Source organism: Emys orbicularis, chromosome 23, assembly GCF_028017835.1.
Source record: "Emys orbicularis isolate rEmyOrb1 chromosome 23, rEmyOrb1.hap1, whole genome shotgun sequence".
Taxonomy (NCBI): domain Eukaryota; kingdom Metazoa; phylum Chordata; order Testudines; family Emydidae; genus Emys; species Emys orbicularis.
The window spans coordinates 9,654,161-9,675,230 of NC_088705.1; the positions used below are offsets into that span (position 1 = coordinate 9,654,161).

General features: G+C 48.2%; 1 protein-coding gene across 1 annotated transcript in view; it reads left to right on the top strand.

The window, feature by feature from the left end:
• The window catches only part of MAN1C1 (mannosidase alpha class 1C member 1), an 89,782-nt gene that overhangs the window by 42,162 nt on the left and 26,550 nt on the right, over positions 1 to 21,070 (top strand). The window contains exons 3-4 of the mRNA XM_065421682.1: positions 16,721 to 16,836; positions 20,419 to 20,499. Coding sequence (XP_065277754.1) covers positions 16,721 to 16,836; positions 20,419 to 20,499 — 197 coding nt within the window. The remainder of the gene's footprint in view (positions 1 to 16,720; positions 16,837 to 20,418; positions 20,500 to 21,070) is intronic.

The following is a 21,070-nucleotide window of genomic DNA, read 5'->3' on the forward strand; positions in this document are numbered from 1 at the left end:
AAAAACCTGCTAGATGTGGCAGCTAGATGTCACAATGCCTGCAAGAGATAAACGGATGGATGAAGCACACGTGGCTGCAGCTAAACTCAGACAAGACAGAGGTAGAGCTAATTGATCAAGGGAAGCACTTCCAAGAGCTGGCTAAGATGCCGTCCCGTGCCTGGCACTGAGGGCAAGCGTGCCCCCTTCTCCACATTACAAAGGCAGTACATAGTCTCAGCACTGCCCCTTCCACACAGATAGCAATGCTAGGAGAAACAGTCCATGCCCACTCCTGTCGGATGAAGATCTGACAACTGTAATACCATGTAATCACTTTCTCTATGTTGAAGGAGATGATGCGACTACGAAGTACAAGGGTGAGGCTGTTGAGAACTGGAGGGAGGGCATGTTTGGAGGAAGGTTCTAGACGGTGAAACATCTGACCAGAAGAAATCAGGCTCAGCCCAAGTCTATTAGTGCCGAAGGCAAAATGCAAGATTAATTGTAGGAAGCTCATGGCAAAATCATGCAAGGCTGAAGAGAGCTAGTGGAGGGGAAGAAGAGTCTCATTTTGCATATACAAGTGCATGAGCACATTCTTCATGTCCTAAGGAACAGCAGCCTGCTAAGCAGAGTATGGTGTTCCTTTTGGAATGTCCTTGTGCTCTTTAACTGTCTGCAGTGGCCCCAATTTAGCAGGGTATTAAGGCACCTTCATTAGTCACTAGATCAAATTGATACTCTCAGTGCCTCGCCAACATGCTTGAGGCAAATGATTCTGTAGTCCATGTTCTGAAAACTTCCATGGAGCAGGAGTGGTGACCCAGAGCAGATCTGACCATGTATTTGCAACTACAGCAGACCTCTATTTAAATGTGAAATGCTCTGTTTTTCTGTACCCAGACACAAGCTCACATTAAGTAGCATAAGACAGAGAACACCTTGCCGAAACTAAGTGTAGCAGCCTTTGGAGTTGCACCATGGTGGCAATTCTTGGGGTCGTAAACCTGTTCATCATGGTGATCTAATTCCTGGCATCAGCATCAAGTGCGGGAGCCAGCTGGAGTCTTTGGAAATGGCAGCTTCTCCTTCTTTGGCTAATAAGCGGTTCCTTTTCAGCTACATGTTTGCTGAAAGCCTCACTTGTAGATCTCCCCTAATGAATCTTGAGGGACAGACTCATAGTTGAGAGTCTCTCAAGTCTGGTCTTTGTTGTCATTTGCTATAAGGAGCTAGTGGAGGACAGATCAGTTGGTTAACACCTGTGAGGATTGCATATGAAAAAGAGGCAGGTTTCCAGGAAAGATAAATGGTTCAGATTGTGTGGAGGATATGAGGTATTTCCCTCTGTAAAGGGTCCCTGAAAGCAGAACTGATAAAATGAGGGGTCCTTTCTTGGTGGGCTGTTACTTTGCATGCCCACTTAATTCAAACCTTCTGTGACAAAGGGGAAAGCGAAATTCAAGCTGTGTTGTGAACATACGATCTACTCTGTGGGCTCTCTTCTTGGCTAGCCAACATCTTGTGCTCTTTCTTTTCCCAGTAAGGCGCTCACCGTGTTAGAACAGCCAGCAAGGCCCAGGGAATTGACTTGCTGTAGAGCACAAGCCAACCTCTTCCTACTGTTTGTTTCGAGTGCAACAAAGGGGTTGGAAATTCTGCATCTGGCTGCACTGAAAGGCACTGCTTAGGAAAAACCAAAGGTGGTTTGCCTGAGTTACGGGCTTTGCCTTTTAACAGTTGGATCTGATAAGACAGCTCCAGAGCAGGAGACGGCAGCCCTTTGGGTGCAACAAATACATAATACATTTTCTGGACGCCTTGTGGGGCCAGGGGAATGTGTTCACAATATACTTAATGATCTCACGAGCACAAAAGGTTCTCTGTGTTTGTCCCCTTTTTCCCTTCATGTTCTCTCTCCTTCCCTTCTTTCCTAGTTTTGTCCCCTCCTTCCACTCCTGCTCACTTCCCAGCCACATACCTGCAAGTAAAGCAGCAAAGGGAAATCCACCCGTTACTGTAAATTACATCTTGCTGATCTGTCTGCATGTGGGGCATTGGAAGTAAGAAGCAGAGGTGCTTTGCATGGGCACCTCTGACACTTGTGCCGAAGGATGCTGAGCCTTGCTCCAGAAGATAAAACCACAGTGTTCTGAAGGCTTGAGGCTGTCTTCGTGTTGTGTCTGCCTCGCTACGTGTCAGCTCCCAGAGAGATGGCAGAAGTGCTAAGCCAAAGGTATTGGCAAAATGTCTGGGAAAAGGGAGATGCTTTGGGGGAAGATTTTCTTCTTTTCTTTGATACATTTTTAAAACTAGGACAGTTTCACTTTGCCCACGGGGCTCTTTATAACCGGGGCAATCAACCAATTCGTGGGAACACCGTGAGAATGGATGTTCTAGCACAATAGGCTCTTGTGATAGCACCTTGTAATTCCTAGCGAGGTCGTGATTATAAACCTAAGCAGGTGCAGAGCAGTTTGAGTTTGCAACGGTTGAATATCAGCCCTGAACTTTGTGGTTATCAAAGCTGCTGTGACTGAGAAGTAAACCCCTAGTACTCGACATTATATTCAAACTAGAGGCTGCATGGTGTATGCGCCTGGAGCTGATGGTCTTGGCCTGCCCGTGTTTGTTAAAGTGGTGGGTTTTTTGGTTTTGTTTGCTCATGATAGGTAGCGGAAAGGAGACTCACAATGCAGTATAGGGTGTGATTGTTGCTATAGTTATCTTAGTTCAAAGTGCTTTTCAAGCCTTAATTAGTTCTAACATTGCTGGCAGGTGGCTGGCATACATGGGGAAGCTGTGACCTTGGGCAAGACACTTAACCTCAGCAGGCCAGTTTAATTGCTGGTGTTGCTGCTTTAACACCAGTAGAGTTACACTAGCGATGAAGTTGATAACATGCGTGTCTGAGTCTGGCAGCGCCAGGATTAGCCTGGTTCCCAGGCCCAAGCTCATTCCAGCTGCCTGTTTTTATACTGTACATTGCAAATAAAGCTGCACTGTTCACTTCTCTTCTTAGCATTTATTTGCTGGGACCCCAAAGAAGAGCATGTTAGCAGCCCATGTCCCAACAGTTGAGGCGTGTCTGTACCAGGCAATCCCAGCTGCTATTTCTGTTCTCTTTCTATTTCACTTGGGTGAATGGAGCCTGTTCTTTTCTTTTCTGCTTTGATTATTATCATTCATCTGTTGCGTATTGGCCTAAGTCCATGGGCTCATCTTGAATATAATCAATGCAAATCTCTGTCTTAGCATAAAAGTAAACATTAGGCTTCACTGTTAAGCAATGTCAGTAAGAGAAAAAATATTGATTGAGTTCAGATACTGTTGCCTGTACCCCAGAGCACCCTGGTCAGTGGTTACTTAGGCCTGGTCTGCAGTAGAAAATGAGGTTGATTTATAAAAAATCAACACCCCAAGCAGTGTAGTTAAGCCAACTTAAATCCCCGTATACACAGTGCTAGGTAAAGAAGAAGTCTTCCATCAGCCTAGCTACCACCTCTCGGGGAGGTGGATTACCTATGCCAATGGGAGAATCCTTCCCGTCAGGGTAGGTAGTGTCTACCCTGAGGTGCTGCCGTGGTGCCGCTGGAGCGTTTTAAGTGTAGACAATCCCTTAGAAGTTTAATGCTGTAGTTACATGACAGACATTTAAACTTGTTAGTGTCTTTGAGTGTGCTGTTTGACATATGTCTTCCACAGCATTCCCCATATGGCCCAAAGGTTACGTGCTAAACCTCCTAATGAGCCCTTGGCAGCGTATTCAAACCATCACCACTGCTGGCACTGACACCTTTCTCGACAGCCTCAAGAGAGGCCACCAGTTAAAAACAGTGAAACTGAGGGTGAAGAAGACCCATTAACTCGTCCAGTTCATACCCCTGCTGGGGCAGGACTGTTCCTTATGGTATTGCTTACCAGTGCCTCGTCTAGTGTAATTTTAAATGTTTTTAAAGCAAATCCCATGAAGACTCTTCCATGATTGACTAGCCATGGAGATTCCACCCTCCTCTTGTCCCTGGATTTGGTTCCCTCCAGGCTAGTTCTGAGGCATGTTAGCTTTGGATGTTGCAGTGACTTTTGTACTATTACTGCCTGTTTCCAGAGCTGTCCATTCAGCACCTGTCACGATCGTTGCATTAACTTAATATTTTTTGGTGATTTTTGCAACTGAATTAGCGAGCTTAGATGAATGATTTGCTCTCTGGGTGGGTAAAAATAGAAACAGAGCTGCCTTGTTGCCTTCCTGGATGTCTCCATTCTTCTCTCTTAAAAGATTAAACACACTTGAGGCTTAGAACGGGGTGGTACAGGCTCTCCCTGGAAGTGATGAGCTGGAGAGTTGAAGCTTTGTATTACGACTGTACAGTACTGCTTCTGGATTGCTGTTTGTCTTCTCTCAGATGAAAGCTTCAAACAGAGGCTCTTGTAGTCATGAAAACGGCCATGGCCTCTTCGGTGAGAAAAGCATCAACTCAATTATTATAGCTGAATTCGCTTGCATTCTACCTACCTAAAAATTCTGCCCATCATTTTAGTTGGAAGTGTTGTACTTTTTCACGCCAGTCCTGCACCTAAACTCTGTTGCATGCTATTAGCAGTATTAAGTAGTTGTCACATTTCACCCCCCAGGTGGCTGCATTTCTCTGTGTCTGGGGGGGGGGGCAGAGAGATGTCAAATAGTTATAATTAAATTTTCATTCAATATTAAATTAAATATTAACTGTTTGGTTAATAAGTGGCCATTACTTTCACAAGCAATAGTAGTGCACAGTGACTGGACACTGATGATGGCTGTGGGGGAAAGAGACTGCTGCAGGTAGCAGAAGGAATCTGCCTCAGGACAACAAAAATGCTGGACATTTAGCCCATTGGCTACCGACTAGTTCAATCTATAGTCCACACCTATCTCTGGAGACAGCCAAATTCCTCTTGCTGGAGAGAGAAGCCAGCTGGCCCCAAACATCTTCCCTTTCACTGTCCTGCTTGGAGCTGGATCTAGCCATTCTCAAGAGGATTTCTGGGTCAGAGGGCAGAGAGAGAGTCCACTAACGTCTTTTCCCCTCCTCCCTCTAACAGGAGAGGGAGTGCCTCAGTGTCTCCCCCCCTTCCCCAAAGAAGTGGTGGCTTCTGTCTGGTGATTGGGAGGGTCTCAGAGTGGTGGTGGTGCTGGGGCAGGGCCGTAGCAACAAAGAACGTGGCCCCCTCCGAACGGTGGCCCCCTCCAAACATATGTCCGGGCGGGGCCCCTTACAATGCAGAAACTGGAATGCGGTATTTATTTTGCCACTTTTAGGGGCCCCCTTCCTTGCGGGGCCCCCTCCGGTTGGAGGGTACGGAGGGCGCTCGCTACGCCTCTGTGCTGGGGAATCCCAAAGGATTAGTCACCATCTGACTCCCAAGGGCAGTAACATTAAAACATCTCCCCAGGGTAAGAATAGGCCCTTTCTTTCATATTGCTCTCAGCCTTCAGCTTTGGGGCAGGATACCCCAATCTCCGGAGCTGTCTTTTGTCTGAATGTAATCTTCCTGTGATTACCCTGGAGCCAGCCGGTGTTTGAGTAATCAGATACTTTATCTCTCTAGAGTGGGTAGTGAGCTGAGAAGTATTCTCACTGATTAAAGATGACCTTCCACGAATGAGCAAAGCAGAGCCCTGGCTGGGGTCTGATAAGTTGCCCCGGAGGTGCAGGAGAGAAATCAATGGGAGTTGCAAAGGTTTTACAGCAGAGTTGAATCTGGCCTGTCCAATTTCAGCAGGAGTTGTGCTTAGGGTTTTGATTCTATAGCTCTGGAAAGGTGAAATATTTTTTGAAAATGTCTCGCAGAGTCAGCCAAGATATCACCTTTGGAAGTGTGTCTGTGTGTATTATAACAAACTGGCTAGCATCTATGTAACACTGTCTTCTGTATATTGGACGGAATCACAACCACTGGACTGTGGCCTTGGCTACACTTGCCGATGTACAGCGCTGTGAGTTAAACCTGACTTCGTGCAGCTGAGTAGGGAAAGCGCTGCACTCTGTCCACACTGACAGCTGCCCAGCGCACTGTCGTGGCCACATTTGCGGCAATTGCAGCGCTGTTGGGAGCGGTGCATTATGGGCAGCTATCCCACAGAGCACCTTTTCCCATTCTGGCGCCGTGGGTGTGTGAAGGGGGTGTGGGTGCGGGGCATTCTGGGTCCTGTCCCAATGCCCCGTGATGCATCGCTTCGCATCCCAGAAATCCCTTTGTTTCTGTCCACCTTTGGCGCCATCTTTCAACGGTTTCAGAGTGCAGCGCGATCTGTCTGCGGGAAATGGAGTCCGAGGCGTATGCTGACGAGTCTCGCCAGCACGTCACGTTTGGCTGTCGAACTATTCCTTAAGATCCAAAGTGACAGTGAGAGTGAGGGTGAGGAGTCCGACGATGCTATCGAGCCGCGTAACGCGTACGACTCGAAATTGCTTGTGGCATTCACGGACATGCTCAGCACCGTGGAACGCCGCTTTTGGGCTCGGGAAACAAGCACTGAGTGGTGGGATCACATCGTCATGGAAGTCTGGGATGACGAGCAGTGGCTGCAGAACTTTCGGATGAGAAAAGCCACTTTCATGGGACTGTGTGAGGAGCTCGCCCCCACCCTGCGGCGCAAGGACACGGGATTGAGAGCTGCCCTGCCAGTGGAGAAGCAGGTGGCTATTGCAATCTGGAAGCTGGCAACTCCAGACAGCTACCGGTCGGTCGCAAACCAGTTTGGAGTGGGAAAGTCGACCGTTGGAATCGTGTTGATGCAAGTTTGCAAGGCCATTAATCACATCCTACTCAGAAGAACCGTGACTCTGGGTAACGTGCAGGAAATAGTGGATGGCTTTGCACAAATGGGGTTCCCTAACTGTGGAGGGGCGATAGATGGGACGCACATTCCTATTCTGGCACCACCCCACCTAGGATCCGAGTACGTTAATCGGAAGGGGTATTTCTCTATGGTTCTCCAGGCGCTTGTGGATCACCGTGGGCGTTTCATTGACATTAACACAGGCTGGCCCGGAAAGGTGCATGACGCATGCATCTTTCGGAACACTTGGCTGTTCAGGAAGATGCAGGCCGGGACTTTTTTCCCAGAGCGGAAGATCATGGTAGGGGAAGTTGAAATGCCCATTGTGATCCTTGGAGATCCCGCTTACCCGTTAATGCCGTGGCTCATGAAACCCTACACAGGGAGACTTGACAGCAGCAAGGAACGGTTCAACTACAGGCTGAGCCGGTGCCGAATGACTGTGGAGTGTGCCTTTGGCCGTTTAAAGGGCCGCTGGCGATCTCTGTATGGGAAGCTGGACTTGGCTGAAAACAGCATTCCCGCGGTTATATCTGCGTGCTGTGCCCTCCATAATATTTGTGAAGGGAAGGGTGAAAGCTTCACTCAGGCATGGACCTCCGAGGTTCAACACCTGGAGGCTGAATTTGCACAGCCAGAGAGCAGGGCTATTACAGGGGGCCAGCGCGGGGCTGCAAGGATTAGGGATGCCTTGAGGGAGCAATTTGAGGCTGAAAACCAGCAGTGATATCTGGTGCCCTGCACAGGAATGAAGTGCAGTAGTTCCAATCTTTAGGAATCAGTGTCTGCTTAGCAGACAAGCAGACTTGCAGTGCCTGTTTATTTCCTGGGCTAAGGAGTCTTTTACTTTATGCAATAATAAAGAATGTTTTCAAAGCCAAAGAATCCATTTATTGAAAAGAAAAAAAAATTATTTATTGAAAAGAAAAAAAAATTATTTATTGAAAAGAAACAAGGGGGTGGAGTGGGGAACGGTACAATCACAGATTCGCATATGTCCTGTCTGGTGTGCTGTGCAGTGAGTGCTGCACTTCAGGATAGCTATACTGCATGGTGATGGGGGTTGAGTGCAGAGGGTAAGGGTCGTGGTTTTCAGGGCTGGGTGGTGAAGATACTGGTGTTGGAGGCAGCGGGTGGCGTGAAGAACACGGAAGTTGGGGAAAGTGGATTGGAGGTGACAGTGGGGCACAACGGAAAGAGTTTTGGGACAAGGGCTGTAGGGGGGGGGTGGCGTTTGCGGTACTGCTCCTCTTTCTGCATGGCTACCAGCTCCTGGATAGCATCTGCTTGGCGCTCCAGGATGCTTATGAGCCTATCAGTGCTTTGCTGCCGGTGCGCGGTGCTTTGCCTCCGGTGCGCTGCGTTTTCCTGGCGGATCCTGCTTTCTCTGTCCCTCCAGTCCTGTGCTTTCTCATTCTCTTTAATAGATTGCCGCATCACTTCTTGCAGCATGTCTCCTTTGCTTTTTCGCAGTCTCTTCCTGAGTCTTTGCAGTCTCTGAGCAGGCGATAAGAGGGACAGCTGAGGTCTCAAGGTTGATGCAGCTGTATAGGCAAAATGCAACATTTAACAGAGGCAGCATTGTTCATACCAGACAGAGTAATGATCCCCCCCACACTTAAGGAGTAGAAAACACACAGGGTCTACACAATAGCATAATTTTCCCGTCCGAAACAGAGCACACATATCCCACGGGAGCCTCACAATGGTGAGTAAGGGGGACTGATTGTTTCAGGGCTGCACTGTCCTCTGGGTTTCTGTGCCTTGGGGAGAGCCAACAGCTTCAGGGGGCACCTACACTGAACACTGTCCCAACATTTTCCACAGGAGTTCGTCCTGGATGATATCTCGCTGCTGAGGGTGACCTGGGAAGCAAGGGAGGGTATTCTACTGCAATGCGGCTTCCGCCCTGACCCATATGCAGCTTGCCTGTGTGCAGCAATGGTCCCCCCTCCCCTCGCGGCACAGTGGCGCGGACACGTTAGCCTGGCTGGGACAAGGACCACGGCGGCTCTCCCGATAAACCTGCGCAAACGCATTGCACACGTTCTGGATGAGACATTCGAGGAGATTACCGAGGCCGATTACCGCGATGTGATAAACCACATCAATGCACTATTCCGCATCTAGGCATGCATGCCTAACCCTCCTCTCCCAAAGAGCCCGCACCGAAAACATCCCTTCCCGAAAAAAAAAACTGCTTACCGGGATCCTGCTCTTCTGTTTGTCCTCCACCAAGTACCGGCCGCTGCGACTGGCTACCTTCCTCCTGGCTCGAGAAGAGCTCCTGGCTGCATGGCTGCAGGGATTCCGGGGTGTCTCCATCAGGCCCACCACCATCACTCCCGTTTTCCTCCTCCTCCTCCTCTTCCTCCTCCCCCCCCCCCCACCGGCTCTGAAGTGTCCATGGTGGTGCTCGGAGTGGAGGTGGGGTTAACCCCAAGTATCGCATCCAGCTCTTTGTAGAATCGGCAGGTCGCGGGGGGAGCACCCGAGCGGCCGTTTGCATCGCGGGCTTTGCGGTAGGCACTCCGCAGCTCCTTCACTTTAATCCTGCACTGCAGGGGGTCCCGGTCATGGCCCCTTTCCATCATGTCCTTTGATACCTTCCCGAAGGTATCGTAATTCCTACGGCTGGAGCGCAGCTGGGACTGGACAGCTTCCTCCCCCCAAACACTGATGAGGTCCAGCAACTCGCCATTGCTCCATGCTGGGGCTCGCTTGGCGCGTGGAGGCATGGTCACCTGGAAAGATTCGCTGATAGCACTCCACGCCACGCCGGGCTGAGCAAACAGGAAGGGGATTTTTAAAATTCCCGGGGAATGTAAAGGGTCGGTCACATGGTTGGTTACCTGAGGCCAGGGCAGTAGAGTTTGAACTGATGACCAGAGTGGCTAGAACAGGCATTGTGGGATACTGCCGAATAATTCTGGAGGCCATTCACAGCGCATTGGGCGGCCACACTGGCGCCGCAGCGCTGCAGCGGCAGCGCTGCACTCGCTATTCCTCTCGGAGAGGTGGAGTACATGCAGCGCTGCAACCACGGAGATACAGCGCTGCAAATGCCTTGCCAGTGTGGACGGGGAGTGAGTTACAGCGCTGGGGGCGGCTTTACAGCGCTGCAACTCGCAAGTGTAGCCAAGGCCTGTGTGTCATAAGTTCTATACAACTGACTGCTAATGAATGTTCTCCTATAGGGCAGTGGTTCTCAAATCTATTAGATCGTACCCCCCCTTCTTTGTGTCTGTAGTAATTTACGCCCCCTCCCCAAACACATTACAGATACGGATGCTTCATTTGAATCAGTTTCAGCTTGTTTTTCGTTTGAGTTGGGGTTTTTTTTTTCTGTTGCACGAATGAGCCGATGATCCAGTGTAATAAGAGCAAAAGCAAAACTACGATTGTGATCGATGCTTAAATGTGCACGCCACATCATAGCAAACGGATTAGCGTACAGATGGCAACGACTTTGTATAATGCTAGGCAAGCTTAACAGGAATCCGTCAAAATTCACAGCAGCATGTAGAGTCAAATGCACAGCGCCATAGGTGCCGACTCTGGGTGCTCCGGGGCTGGAGCACCCATGGAAAAAAAAAGGTGCTGAGCACCCACTATATCGGCAGCCCCCCCCATCAGCTCCTCCCTCTCTCCCCAGCACCTCCCGCCCATCGTGAATCAGCTGTTCAGCAGCATGCAGGAGGCACTGAGAGGGAGGGGGAGGAGCGAAGGCAGGGCACGCTCGGAATGGAGTGGGGCGGGGACGGGAAGAGGTAGGAAGGGGGCTTCAGGGAAGGGGTGGAGTGAGGGCGGGGCCAGGGGCGGAGAGAGGGTCAAGCCCACGCCCCCTCCTCCCCCCAGCAACTTAGAAAGACGGAGCCTCTACACAGCGCCATTTGAGGACCTGATGTGTCTGGAGGAATCAGCTTTGCTAGTTACTCATTGCTGTGGGTAAAATGTGCACAGTAAGTCCCCCTCTCCCCCAGCTTCTCACGCCCTCCCAGAATACATTCTGTGCCCCCAAGAACGTCTGCCCCCCATTCTGAAATTTCCCTCTTGTAGGGCAAGGTGATGGTGGCCTGTGTGTTTGGAACTAGAAGATGTTGGTCTCTCTCAGAAGTTCTGAATGGCCCTGTGTCATGGCCCACGGATCTCAAACCTGGGCCCCCCCGCCATGCTCCAAACCTCCACCTGACAGCCTGCTGGCAATAGCTTACCTGAGACTCACAAAGCCCAACCCCAGTGTCAGACTCTGCTACTGAGGTCCGAATGGTGGAGTCCCAGAGCAGCTGATTGTCCCACTGGCCCTATGCCAGCAGCAGGAACAGAAAGCTGCCCCAAACTACTGCGCTGCACCCAGCACTGGATTGTGTGCGTTGTGCCTCCTGCTATCACTACCCGCTCCTGCTTCCCTGGCTTGATTTCCTGGCATTCCAACCCGACTTGACTCCTGGCATCTGAGTTGGGATTCCCAAACCCCATTTGTCTCCTGCTTCTGACCTCCCAGGATCCCAACCCAGCATATTCTTGACCCCTGTCTTGTGACTGCAGACTCTGGCTCCGGCTCCGACTACTGGGTCTGGGCTGCCCATGAGCTGGCCACGAGACCCTGGTGTACAGCCGAGATGCAACTGTGAAGTCCTGGACAGCCATAGAATTGTTACAAATTTTGTTTTTGCTCTGAGAGGATTTCCATTTACATGGTGCCTCTCATTTATTATTACAGTAGAGTTTGTTGGGTTTAGGGAAAAAGTCACATACAGATGCTGCAGATCACTTTGGACGTGGCACAGAAGACAGGAAACATCTAAAAGACCCTTGTACAAAACACACAGCCTGCAGTTCCTCCAATATCCCTGTGTTCAAGAAATATTTAAATCAATAGTTTAATACGAGGCAAGGGACAAATGATCAGTGAAGCACGCCCTCTTTTATAAAATACAGGGGCAGAAAGCCAAACAACTCCGAATCATACTGGAACGAAGAGCAGAGCATATTTCTAAACCCTCAGAGGGTTTCATGTAGTTGAAGGCAAACATAAAAGGCTCTGTAAATGCAAACACTATTTTATTTTTCATTTCAATTAATCATCCCAGAAAACGGTGACTTTGTCTCTTTGTCCCTATTTAGTTTCAGCAAATCCAACTTTTTATTATTGTCTCTTTGCAGATTATGAAAGGTTTGGTGGATTATATCATCATATTGAATCGAGCCTATTAGTGTGTTACTCTCAGAAGATCACAGTAATGGGCTGCGCCTCAGGCAATGCTTCACTGTTTTTCTTCTTAAAGTGTTTTGCCTGTGTCCATGTCGCTCAGCGCTGGTACGTTTCTCCCTGCTAATAGGAAAGCGCATAAAAATCGCATAATCATTAATATTGCAGAATCATTAGGGTTGATAAAAACAGCTCTGACTGAGGCGATGTTGTTTTTCATGGTCACTGCATTTTGTAAACAAGCTACATAACCATTAGCTTTTTTTTTTTTTAAGACCAATCTTGTAGATCTGGTGGCTGTTTGACTCCATCTACAGCTCTTCTATAGATAGTGCCAGTTAGATGATCATTTTCCAAGTCTGTCAGAGCGAATGCATTTCCAGTGATTGGCTCCAGTGCGTCTCCCCCCAGTTTTTGTTGCAGACGGCACTCGGAAGCCGGCAATCTGTAGATGCGCAATCAAGTCTTGGCTTGGGTTTCATAAAGTCAGTCATGTGCTGACTGGTTGAAAAGTGTCAAAACTACAATCTCGTAACATCACCAAAGTAAGTCAGGGTGCCTTTCTTAAAGGGAAACAAGAATGTTTAAAATAGAATCGGTCCAAACTAAACATCTAGATCCAATCACCTGCCTTTTGGGAAATACGGTATATTGTCTGCCCAGGGGATTATTTTTTAAATAAAGGAAGACTGAGATCTCAAGGTTTGTTGCTAACTATTCCCCGTATTTCACTTTTTCCCCTGCTCTCCAACTTACAGACATACCCCACGTCCTGTGAAGGTTTCTGGGTGTAATCCAACAGACGTTTCTTGTACTAAGTAGTACTATAATTAGAACCACCACTAGAGGGCACTCAAAATGTTCTGTCCCAATATGAATGCTTTATAGAAAAGTTCTGACCTGGACCTGGCGTTTGTGGCTGAGACCCATTTTTAGTTTAATATAATTGATTTAAAATGTGAGAGGAAGTAGTTGAGCCAAAGCAGCAGCATCCCTCATGAAAGCTCCTGGATACAAGTCGAGTATTTGAGGCTTTGTGGTTGGGAGGGAAAGGGGAATGGTGGTACATAAGAACGGCCATACTGGGTCAGACCAAAGGTCCATCTAGCCCAGTATCCTGTCTTCCAACAGTGGCCAATACCAGGTGCTTCAGAGCACCTGGTATTGGCCACTGTCGGAAGACCATTTCAGAACAGGTAATCATCAAGTGATCCATCCCCTGTCGCCCATTCCCAGCTTCTGTCAAACAGATGCTAGGGACACCATCCCTGCCCATCCTGGCTAATAGCCATTGATGGACCTGTCCTCCATGAATTTATCTAGTTCTTTTTTTGAACCCTGGAATAGTCTTGTCCTTCACAACATCCTCTGACAAAGAGTTCCACAGGTTGACTGTGCGTTGTGTGAAGAAATACTTCCTTTTGTTTGTTTTAAACCTACTGCCTATTAATTTCATTTGGTGACCCCTAGTTCTTGTGTTATGAGAAGCAGTAAATAACACTTCCTTATCTACTTTCTCCACCCCAGTCATGATTTTATAGACCTCTATCATATCCCCCCTTAATTGTCTCTTTTCCAATCTGAAAAGTCCCAATCTTATTAATCTCTCCCCATACGGAAGCCGCTCCATACCCCTCATCATTTTTGTTGCCCCTTTCTGAACCTTTTCCAATTCCAATATATCTTTCTTGAGATGGGGTGACCACATCTGCACGCAGTATTCAAGAGAGTTGTCACCAGCAGCATCACCTTCTGCAGAAATTAACGCTGAATCTGGCCCACCCACCCCTGCTGTCCGATTCTCTTAGGAGAGTAGGTGTCAGGATTGAGGACAGAGCTGTGAGCAATGGAGCAATGCTTGAGTGTCTCTAATCTTAATGTAAGGGCAAAGCAATAACTTCACACAGAAGTCCTACTCCAGTGGGTGTTCAGGAAAATGCAGGAAATGATGGAGAAGCTTTAATTTGCCTTTTTGGGGGCTGGGTGATGGGTAGCTTCCAAGTGAAGAGCTATGTATATTGGGTTACGAAGGAAAATGATGGCCTCCAATCTCAAAGTCCAGGCACATAGGGCAGTGACCTGTGTTCTCTTTTACCTCCCCTGCTGCATTGCGTTCCGATGACTAGAAGGACTTTTAGGGACTCTTAGCCACCAGAAATGAAACTGTGTCACTGAGATCCTTTGAGAACATGTCTCTGCTGCTGTTCACAGTACTAAACTATTTAAATCACACAGATATCCGCTTACATAGGCTACAATTCCATGTATTACCATTCCACATCTCAGCACAGGATACAATGTCACTGTCTTTTGTTGAAAGTCTTCCTGTGTAGTCCCGATTACTTTATACGGAAAGTCTGACATGGATTTTTACATGGTTGACATGGCAGATCCAAGTACTTGTGAGGGACTGCGCTTAGTCTACGTACGCTTAATTGCCCTCTGCTGGAGAAAAATGGGCACACTCATGGATGACCATTCTGTTAGTTAAGTGAGTGGAGCTGTCCCTTGAGCTCACCAGGTCTCTGTTAAGCATCCAAGGGCTTCATTTTTAATCATGCTGCTGCCACCTAATGCCATATACCATATATTTGTAGTGGGAAACCACGAGTCATCGCATGCCACAAATGTAGGCTCAGTGTTCCACAGAGCAAACAATATATTAATATTACGTTATCTTGAGTGTCATCTTTCACAAATTAAAGTATTGTTCTTGGCCGTCACCAAGCAGTTCTCCATGGTACTCAACCCCACCTGCACCAGGGGTTCTGGTGGCCCAGCTCCAAAGTTCTGGACCTTGGTCTTCTGTCATGAGATGTTCAATCTCACAGTGGGGGTGGCGTCTTGGAGACCGCGGTGAGCGGGGCTGAAATTTTATGACTTCTCCACAAGCAAGGCAGTGTCATTGGCATAGTCTTGGTTGGTAAACACTTCTTGACCAACCTTGATTTCGATGAGAGGAACGGCAAGTCCTAACATCCCGTCAGTAGCTCGACAGAATAGTGCCGGGGGGAGAATGCATCCCTGCTCCACACCAGAGGTTATGTAGAAATGTGGCAAAAGTCACGAACCAAGGCACACTTGCGCACCAGTATCAGTGTGAAGATCATATACTAGATTTAGCAGAACATTTGGAACACCAACTCCTTTTAGTGCGAGCCAAAGTGCTGACCGGTCGACTGAGCCAAAAGCCACTTTGAGGTTGATTACATGTGCCTCATGAAGCAGACTGGTTAAATCCTCTGTGCACTTCAGCCAACACAGGGGCCGGCTTCCAACAACCCCCACTAAGCCCCCGCCCCACCTCTTCCCGCCCCCACTCCAGCCCAGGCCCTGCCACCACTTCACCTCTTCCCCCAAGCCCACCTCTTCCTGCTCCGCCCCAGACCCACCTCTTCCAGCCCAGTTCTGCCCCATCCCCCGAGTGTGCCCCATCCCCTCTCCTCCTCCCTCCCTCCCAGTGCCTCCTGCATGCCGCGGAACAGCTGATCTGCGATGGGAAGGAGGCACTGGGGGGAAAAGGGAGGGGAGCTTGGCTGCCGGTGGGTGCTAAGCACGTGCTATGTCAGCCAAAATCCAAAGGGTAAGTCCAGCGTCCATTGTTGACCGTCCTGCCGTGAAACCTGACTGCTGCGGACGACAATGTCTGTGAAGGAGCAGCTGAATCCTACCAAGCAGAACATGAACAAAGACCTTTCAGGGACCGAAAACAATGAGATTGGCCTGTAGTTGCCACACACAGTGCAAGATCCTCTGCCATTGTACAGGGACACTATGATGCCACCTGGCCTCCCTTCAGTCATTCATTTTATTGCGTTGCATGCTCTTCAGCCGTGTTGCCAGGATGGACAAAAACACCCCTGCACACTGTGCTCTCAAACTCACAAGAAGGGGTGCATGCCCTGGCCCTACCTGGTGGATTTGCAGGATTGATCCAGATCTAGGAACATCACCACATGACATCTGTTGCAACGTCATCAACCGTGGTCACTCTGGCTAGCACAATGGTCCCTAGTAGACTGTGCATGTTTGATGATGAACTCACTGGGGAGCTGGGCAACCCTGTTTCGGAACCAGATTAGACAGAGACTGCAGTTTGGGTATGTAGCCAAGTCAGGGCAAGGCTTTGCATCTGATGGGCTGAAATATCACAAGCTGTTCTGATTTCAGGCACGTTCCAGAACTGGAAAATAAGGCCAAGATTTGCAGACGTGACTAGTGATTTTGGGTGCCCAACTTGGGGCCCATTTTTCAGAAAGTGCTGAGCATCCGCCCTCTGAAAATCAGGCCCCTTTTAAAGATCCCAAACTCACTAGTCCTGTTTGAAAATCTTTGGGCCAAGCTCCTTTCACAGCCTCTGTCCATTTAATTCAGGTCCAGATGCCAAGCGGAACATTCCCAAAGTTCAGCAGAGTTCCCCACCTGAAGTTCTGGTCTGGGCTGTGTCTAGTATACAGCCATGTACTGTTGCAGTTCTTTACCTAATCTCAGCAATTGCTCTCATCCTATCCTAACATGCTATTGTTTTACCCCATTGTTAAAGATGGAAACGGAGGGAGCGTCTTAAAAAGTTGACACCTTCCCCAGTGTGCACAGTCGCCTTTTGTGTTAAAGGGTGAAATGAAAATGAACCTGATCAGTTGATATCCAAAAACGAAAGGTGTATAAGATTTAAACAAGTTGTTCTTTGTTTGCCAATACAGGGGGCCTTCGAGGGGCTACCATAGTGGATGCCTTAGATACTCTGTACATCATGGAGCTTGGGGAGGAATTCCAAGAAGCGAAAAGCTGGGTGGAGAAGAGCTTTGACTTGAATGTGGTGAGTCAGTAATTGAAAACGTCAGTCTGTGCTGCAAAAATGCCTGGTACATCCCTTGGTGTGTCATAGTAACAGCATTTGGATCCAGGGGTATTCTGCTAGGACAGTCTGTGAAGGGGAAAAAATATAGTTTGCAAGGGCCAATGAGTCAGATTCATAGATTGCAAGGCCAGAAGGGAACGTTGTGATCTAACTAACCCTCTGCATAGCACAGAGCACAGAATTCCACCCAGTGAGTCCTGCATTCATCCTTAATTCCTGAGGGCTTCAGTAGAATTAGCCTGAACAGGGTGTCATGCTCTTTCTGTTAGAAAATTACCATTTTTAGAAACTCCAAGGAAGTTTGATCAGTGTAAACAGGAGCCCTCCAGCATATGTCCCCCAGATTGAACTTCCCCATGATATCAGTTTTTCTTTCTGTATATTATAGACTGATCACCCTGCTCGTATGGAGGGAATTTTTGACACCCCTCCTTACACATTATTGATCAGTACATCTGTGTGTTATGCAAAGGCAGAACAGGACCCCAAAGCCAACGAGAAGGGGGGGGGGGAGGGACAATTGTGCCAGGGCCCTAAGTTCCGGGGGACCCCCAAATGTCTGTAACATCTGTGTAAATAAAGGGAAAGGGGTGGGGCCCCAAATTTCTCTCGACGGGCCTGACTCCAACCACAGTGCTGGGACACTGGATAAGTATGAAAAATGAAGAGCTCCGGCTACAGAATGGCCAGCACTCCTTCCTGTATGTTCCTTGAAGGGCTCCCATCTACATACAGAGTCGTTCTTCGCTTGCGAGATGGGACCACAGCCTGACGTGGTGGTCTGTGGAGGCCATTAAACTCAAAATGCCATTAAAATTTTAATTTCCTTCTGTCTGTCCTAGTTAGTACATGGGGAAAAATGGTTCTTCCAATGTGAAAAATGAATGCAGTTGCCTTTTTAGAAAAGTATCATTTGGGAATGGATGGCCGTCGCGGATTCATAATAGGAAGATCACATCTGATAAATTAGGTTGAATGCTTTTAAGTATGTTACTGAATCGATAAACAAGGGACAAAATCAATGGGGAGATAATTTATCTGGATTTGACAAAAGCTTTTACTCCTGGCCCACACAATATATTGATCGGCAAAGACTAAAATGAATGTTATAGATTGATCACTGGTGTCAGACGTGCAGTGCAGAGAGAGAAGGGTTGAAATTAATTAAAAATTGGCTTTGAGACAAGAAGCTGACCTAGTCAGGCAGGGGTGGGACGGTGGCCTTGACTGGAGATGGGAATCCAGTGCGAGGCTGAAGAGAGAAATGATTAGGAAGGAGAGGGTGTCATTTCAAAAGCAGCCACATTTGCTGCTGAGATAATTTGCCAGCATGGGGAGTAAAAACAGTTTCAGAGCTACAGAGCAAACAGTCTCAACAGAGGAAGGTCTATTATCAGCTGTCAGCAACATGTCACTCCAGGGCTGTTCGTTCCACTGGCTGCCCATTAAACACATTAACGCTGGAGGGACTGGTCTTGCCTTTTAAATCGGGCTGGACCCAAACTCTCTGACAGGCGGCCCCTCCCTCTGCAACCAAGGTCCCCCCAGGAGAGCTGCTGTCTTTAGGGATGGTGGAACTCTCAGCAACTAGATTGAGGGGAGGGGTGGGGCCTGACTCAGGCAATGGGGAAAAAGAGACAGTTCAGGTCTGTGGCAGAGCAGCTGTTTGGATTTACTGACTAATGGCAAGTGTGGTGTAGATACCTAGACAGGCCATTGACTATGTGAGAAGTGCAAGTTAGCTTAGAGAAGTGTGAGACAGTGGCCTGGTCCACACTACCCCCCCCACTTCGGACTAAGGTATGCAAATTCAGCTACGTTAATAACGTAGCTGAATTCGAAGTACCTTAGTCCGAACTTACCGCGGGTCCAGACGCTGCAGGCAGGCTCCCCCGTCGATGCCGCATACTCCTCTCGCCGAGCTGGAGTACCGGCGTCGACGGCGAGCACTTCCGGGATCGATCCGGGATCGATTTATCGCGTCTAGACAAGACGCGATAAATCGATCCCAGAACATCGATTGCCTGCCGTCGGACCCGGAGGTAAGTGTAGACGTACCCAGTGAGGCTGAGGGACAAAACTAATCACCCGACTCTAAAGGGAATGCAGCACGGATGACTGTGTTAACCAGCATCTGTCTGTGTGTACAGCAGTGCTCCATGATCCTGATTAATTTATAGCTTAAGAACTAGTGCCCAGCATACAAATCATTAGTTGCTAATTGCTGCTATGTTAGGTCCACTGATTTTATTTCCCAACCTGGATCTTTTGCTTTCTCTCCTCCTTCCAGTCCAGCCTTTTCCAGGTTCTCCCTCTCTCTCCCCCTTTATAATAGTGTCACTTCCTACGTGATCTTGAGCTGCTTCCTCTGGCTTTTGCCTCCCTCTCTAGATGGCAAATTGTGTCTCAAATCCTTCCAGCCTTCCCTGGGAGAAGACATCTGTTTTCATGTGTAATCCAGTGGGATTGTTGGAAGGGACAGGTGAATGCAGTGGGTAAAGAATTCCTGCCTCTCTATCCCATTCGCTGAAATTGCTGCACTCTTGCGAGAGCCTCCTGTTGGTAGTTTTATGTGTTTATTTGAGGGGAAGGAATAATTTGCCTGGCAGGTTCACAGTCCAGGAGCACAGTTTAAAAAGCACAGTTTGAAGGCAATTGCTTTGACATTTGCTGATCGGGAGTTGGAATAAAATAGATCTTAACTAGTTCCAGGTGAGTGGCTTCCTGAGAGGTTCAGTGAACCACATCACTGCCTGTTCACCATCTCCCAGTAGGGCACGTGGGCACTGGTTTGTTTGTCTCCCACTCAGTGTGGCAGCAGCTGTGCCACCCTGGGCTGTGGTCCTGTCAGCTCTTACAAACTAAGTAGGGTTGAGCATGGTAAGTCCTTGAATGGGAGACCTCCAGAGAACATCTGGACACTCCAAGAAGTTGTTGTGGTGATGCACAAGGTGGCACTCTCCCCACTGAATCAGTGCTGAAGGAATGCTCCCGTATGGAGCAAGAAAGCTCAGTACAGGAGGGTGCCATCTTTTGGCTATTAAAAACAGTCCTGACTTCTTGTGGTCTCTCAAAATCCCTCTGCCCTTCTTTTAAGAATAGAGATGTTAACTCCAGCGTCCTGTTGAGCTTTCAACTTAGGTATCTATTTTCTGCCTACCTACATTGCCTTTGCATTTTCAACTGGAGAAAGTATAATTTCTCACACTTTCTTTCGTAACCTGTTGTGTAGTGTTTCACTGCTATTGAACAGGTGCTGCGTTCTACCCAGAAACCATTTCAGTGGTGGCAAAGTGATCCCTGTAGCTCACTTAACCTACCTCCTAGAGGGTTGTGAAGCTTCATGTATAAAGCTCTTTGAGATCCTAGATGAAAGATGCTATAAAAGGCAAAGTGTTATTAAACTGTGAATAAGGATTGCAGAGTTTTGTGAATGTACCGAGAATTATTCCAAGGCACTCTCATTGTCCCTATATCTGCATGGGTGCTATAAGGCTTCACTTGTACCTTCCAGTGACTATCTGATGATGATCTTTTCAGAATGGAGAAGCTTCCTTGTTCGAAGTGAACATTCGTTATGTCGGAGGGCTGTTGACGACGTACTATCTAACCGGTGAAGAGGTTTGTTTCTACACATCCTGTGTATCCCTCGCGGTCTCAAATAATGAATGTGCAGGTGTATTTCTGGATAGGGTGGCTCCCAGCAGCGCTCCACTGAACATCAAATAATCCCCCTGTAAGAAGAGGCTAAACCTGTTTTTTATGAATATTGAACTCCCACTAACAGTCTTTTAATTAAGTCTCACACAATTACCTTATGCTTGCCATGCCTGGCTCATCTATAAAGATCTTTTCTCCAACGGACAATTTTAGCAAGATCGTTTTTCAGCTTGGTACATTGGTCCCCACTGAAATGCATTTGCAGTGATCTTTGCCTTTCCCTCAGTTCTTGTTACTTTGTAGCCTAAATATAGGCAATAGCGCAAGCTTTGGGGTCACTCCAAGTAGCCCTGCAGGCTAAATGTTAGCTTATTAGTGGCAGCTATTTGTGAAAACCCCAAATTGTTGTTATATTTTTTTGTGTAGCAAAAATTTGCACTGATAAAGCAGGGGGCCAGGTTGTGGCTAATGTCATCCATGTGCAAGGAGCCTTTCTTTAGTGTGCAAATATCACGCACTGGTGAGTGTGTGT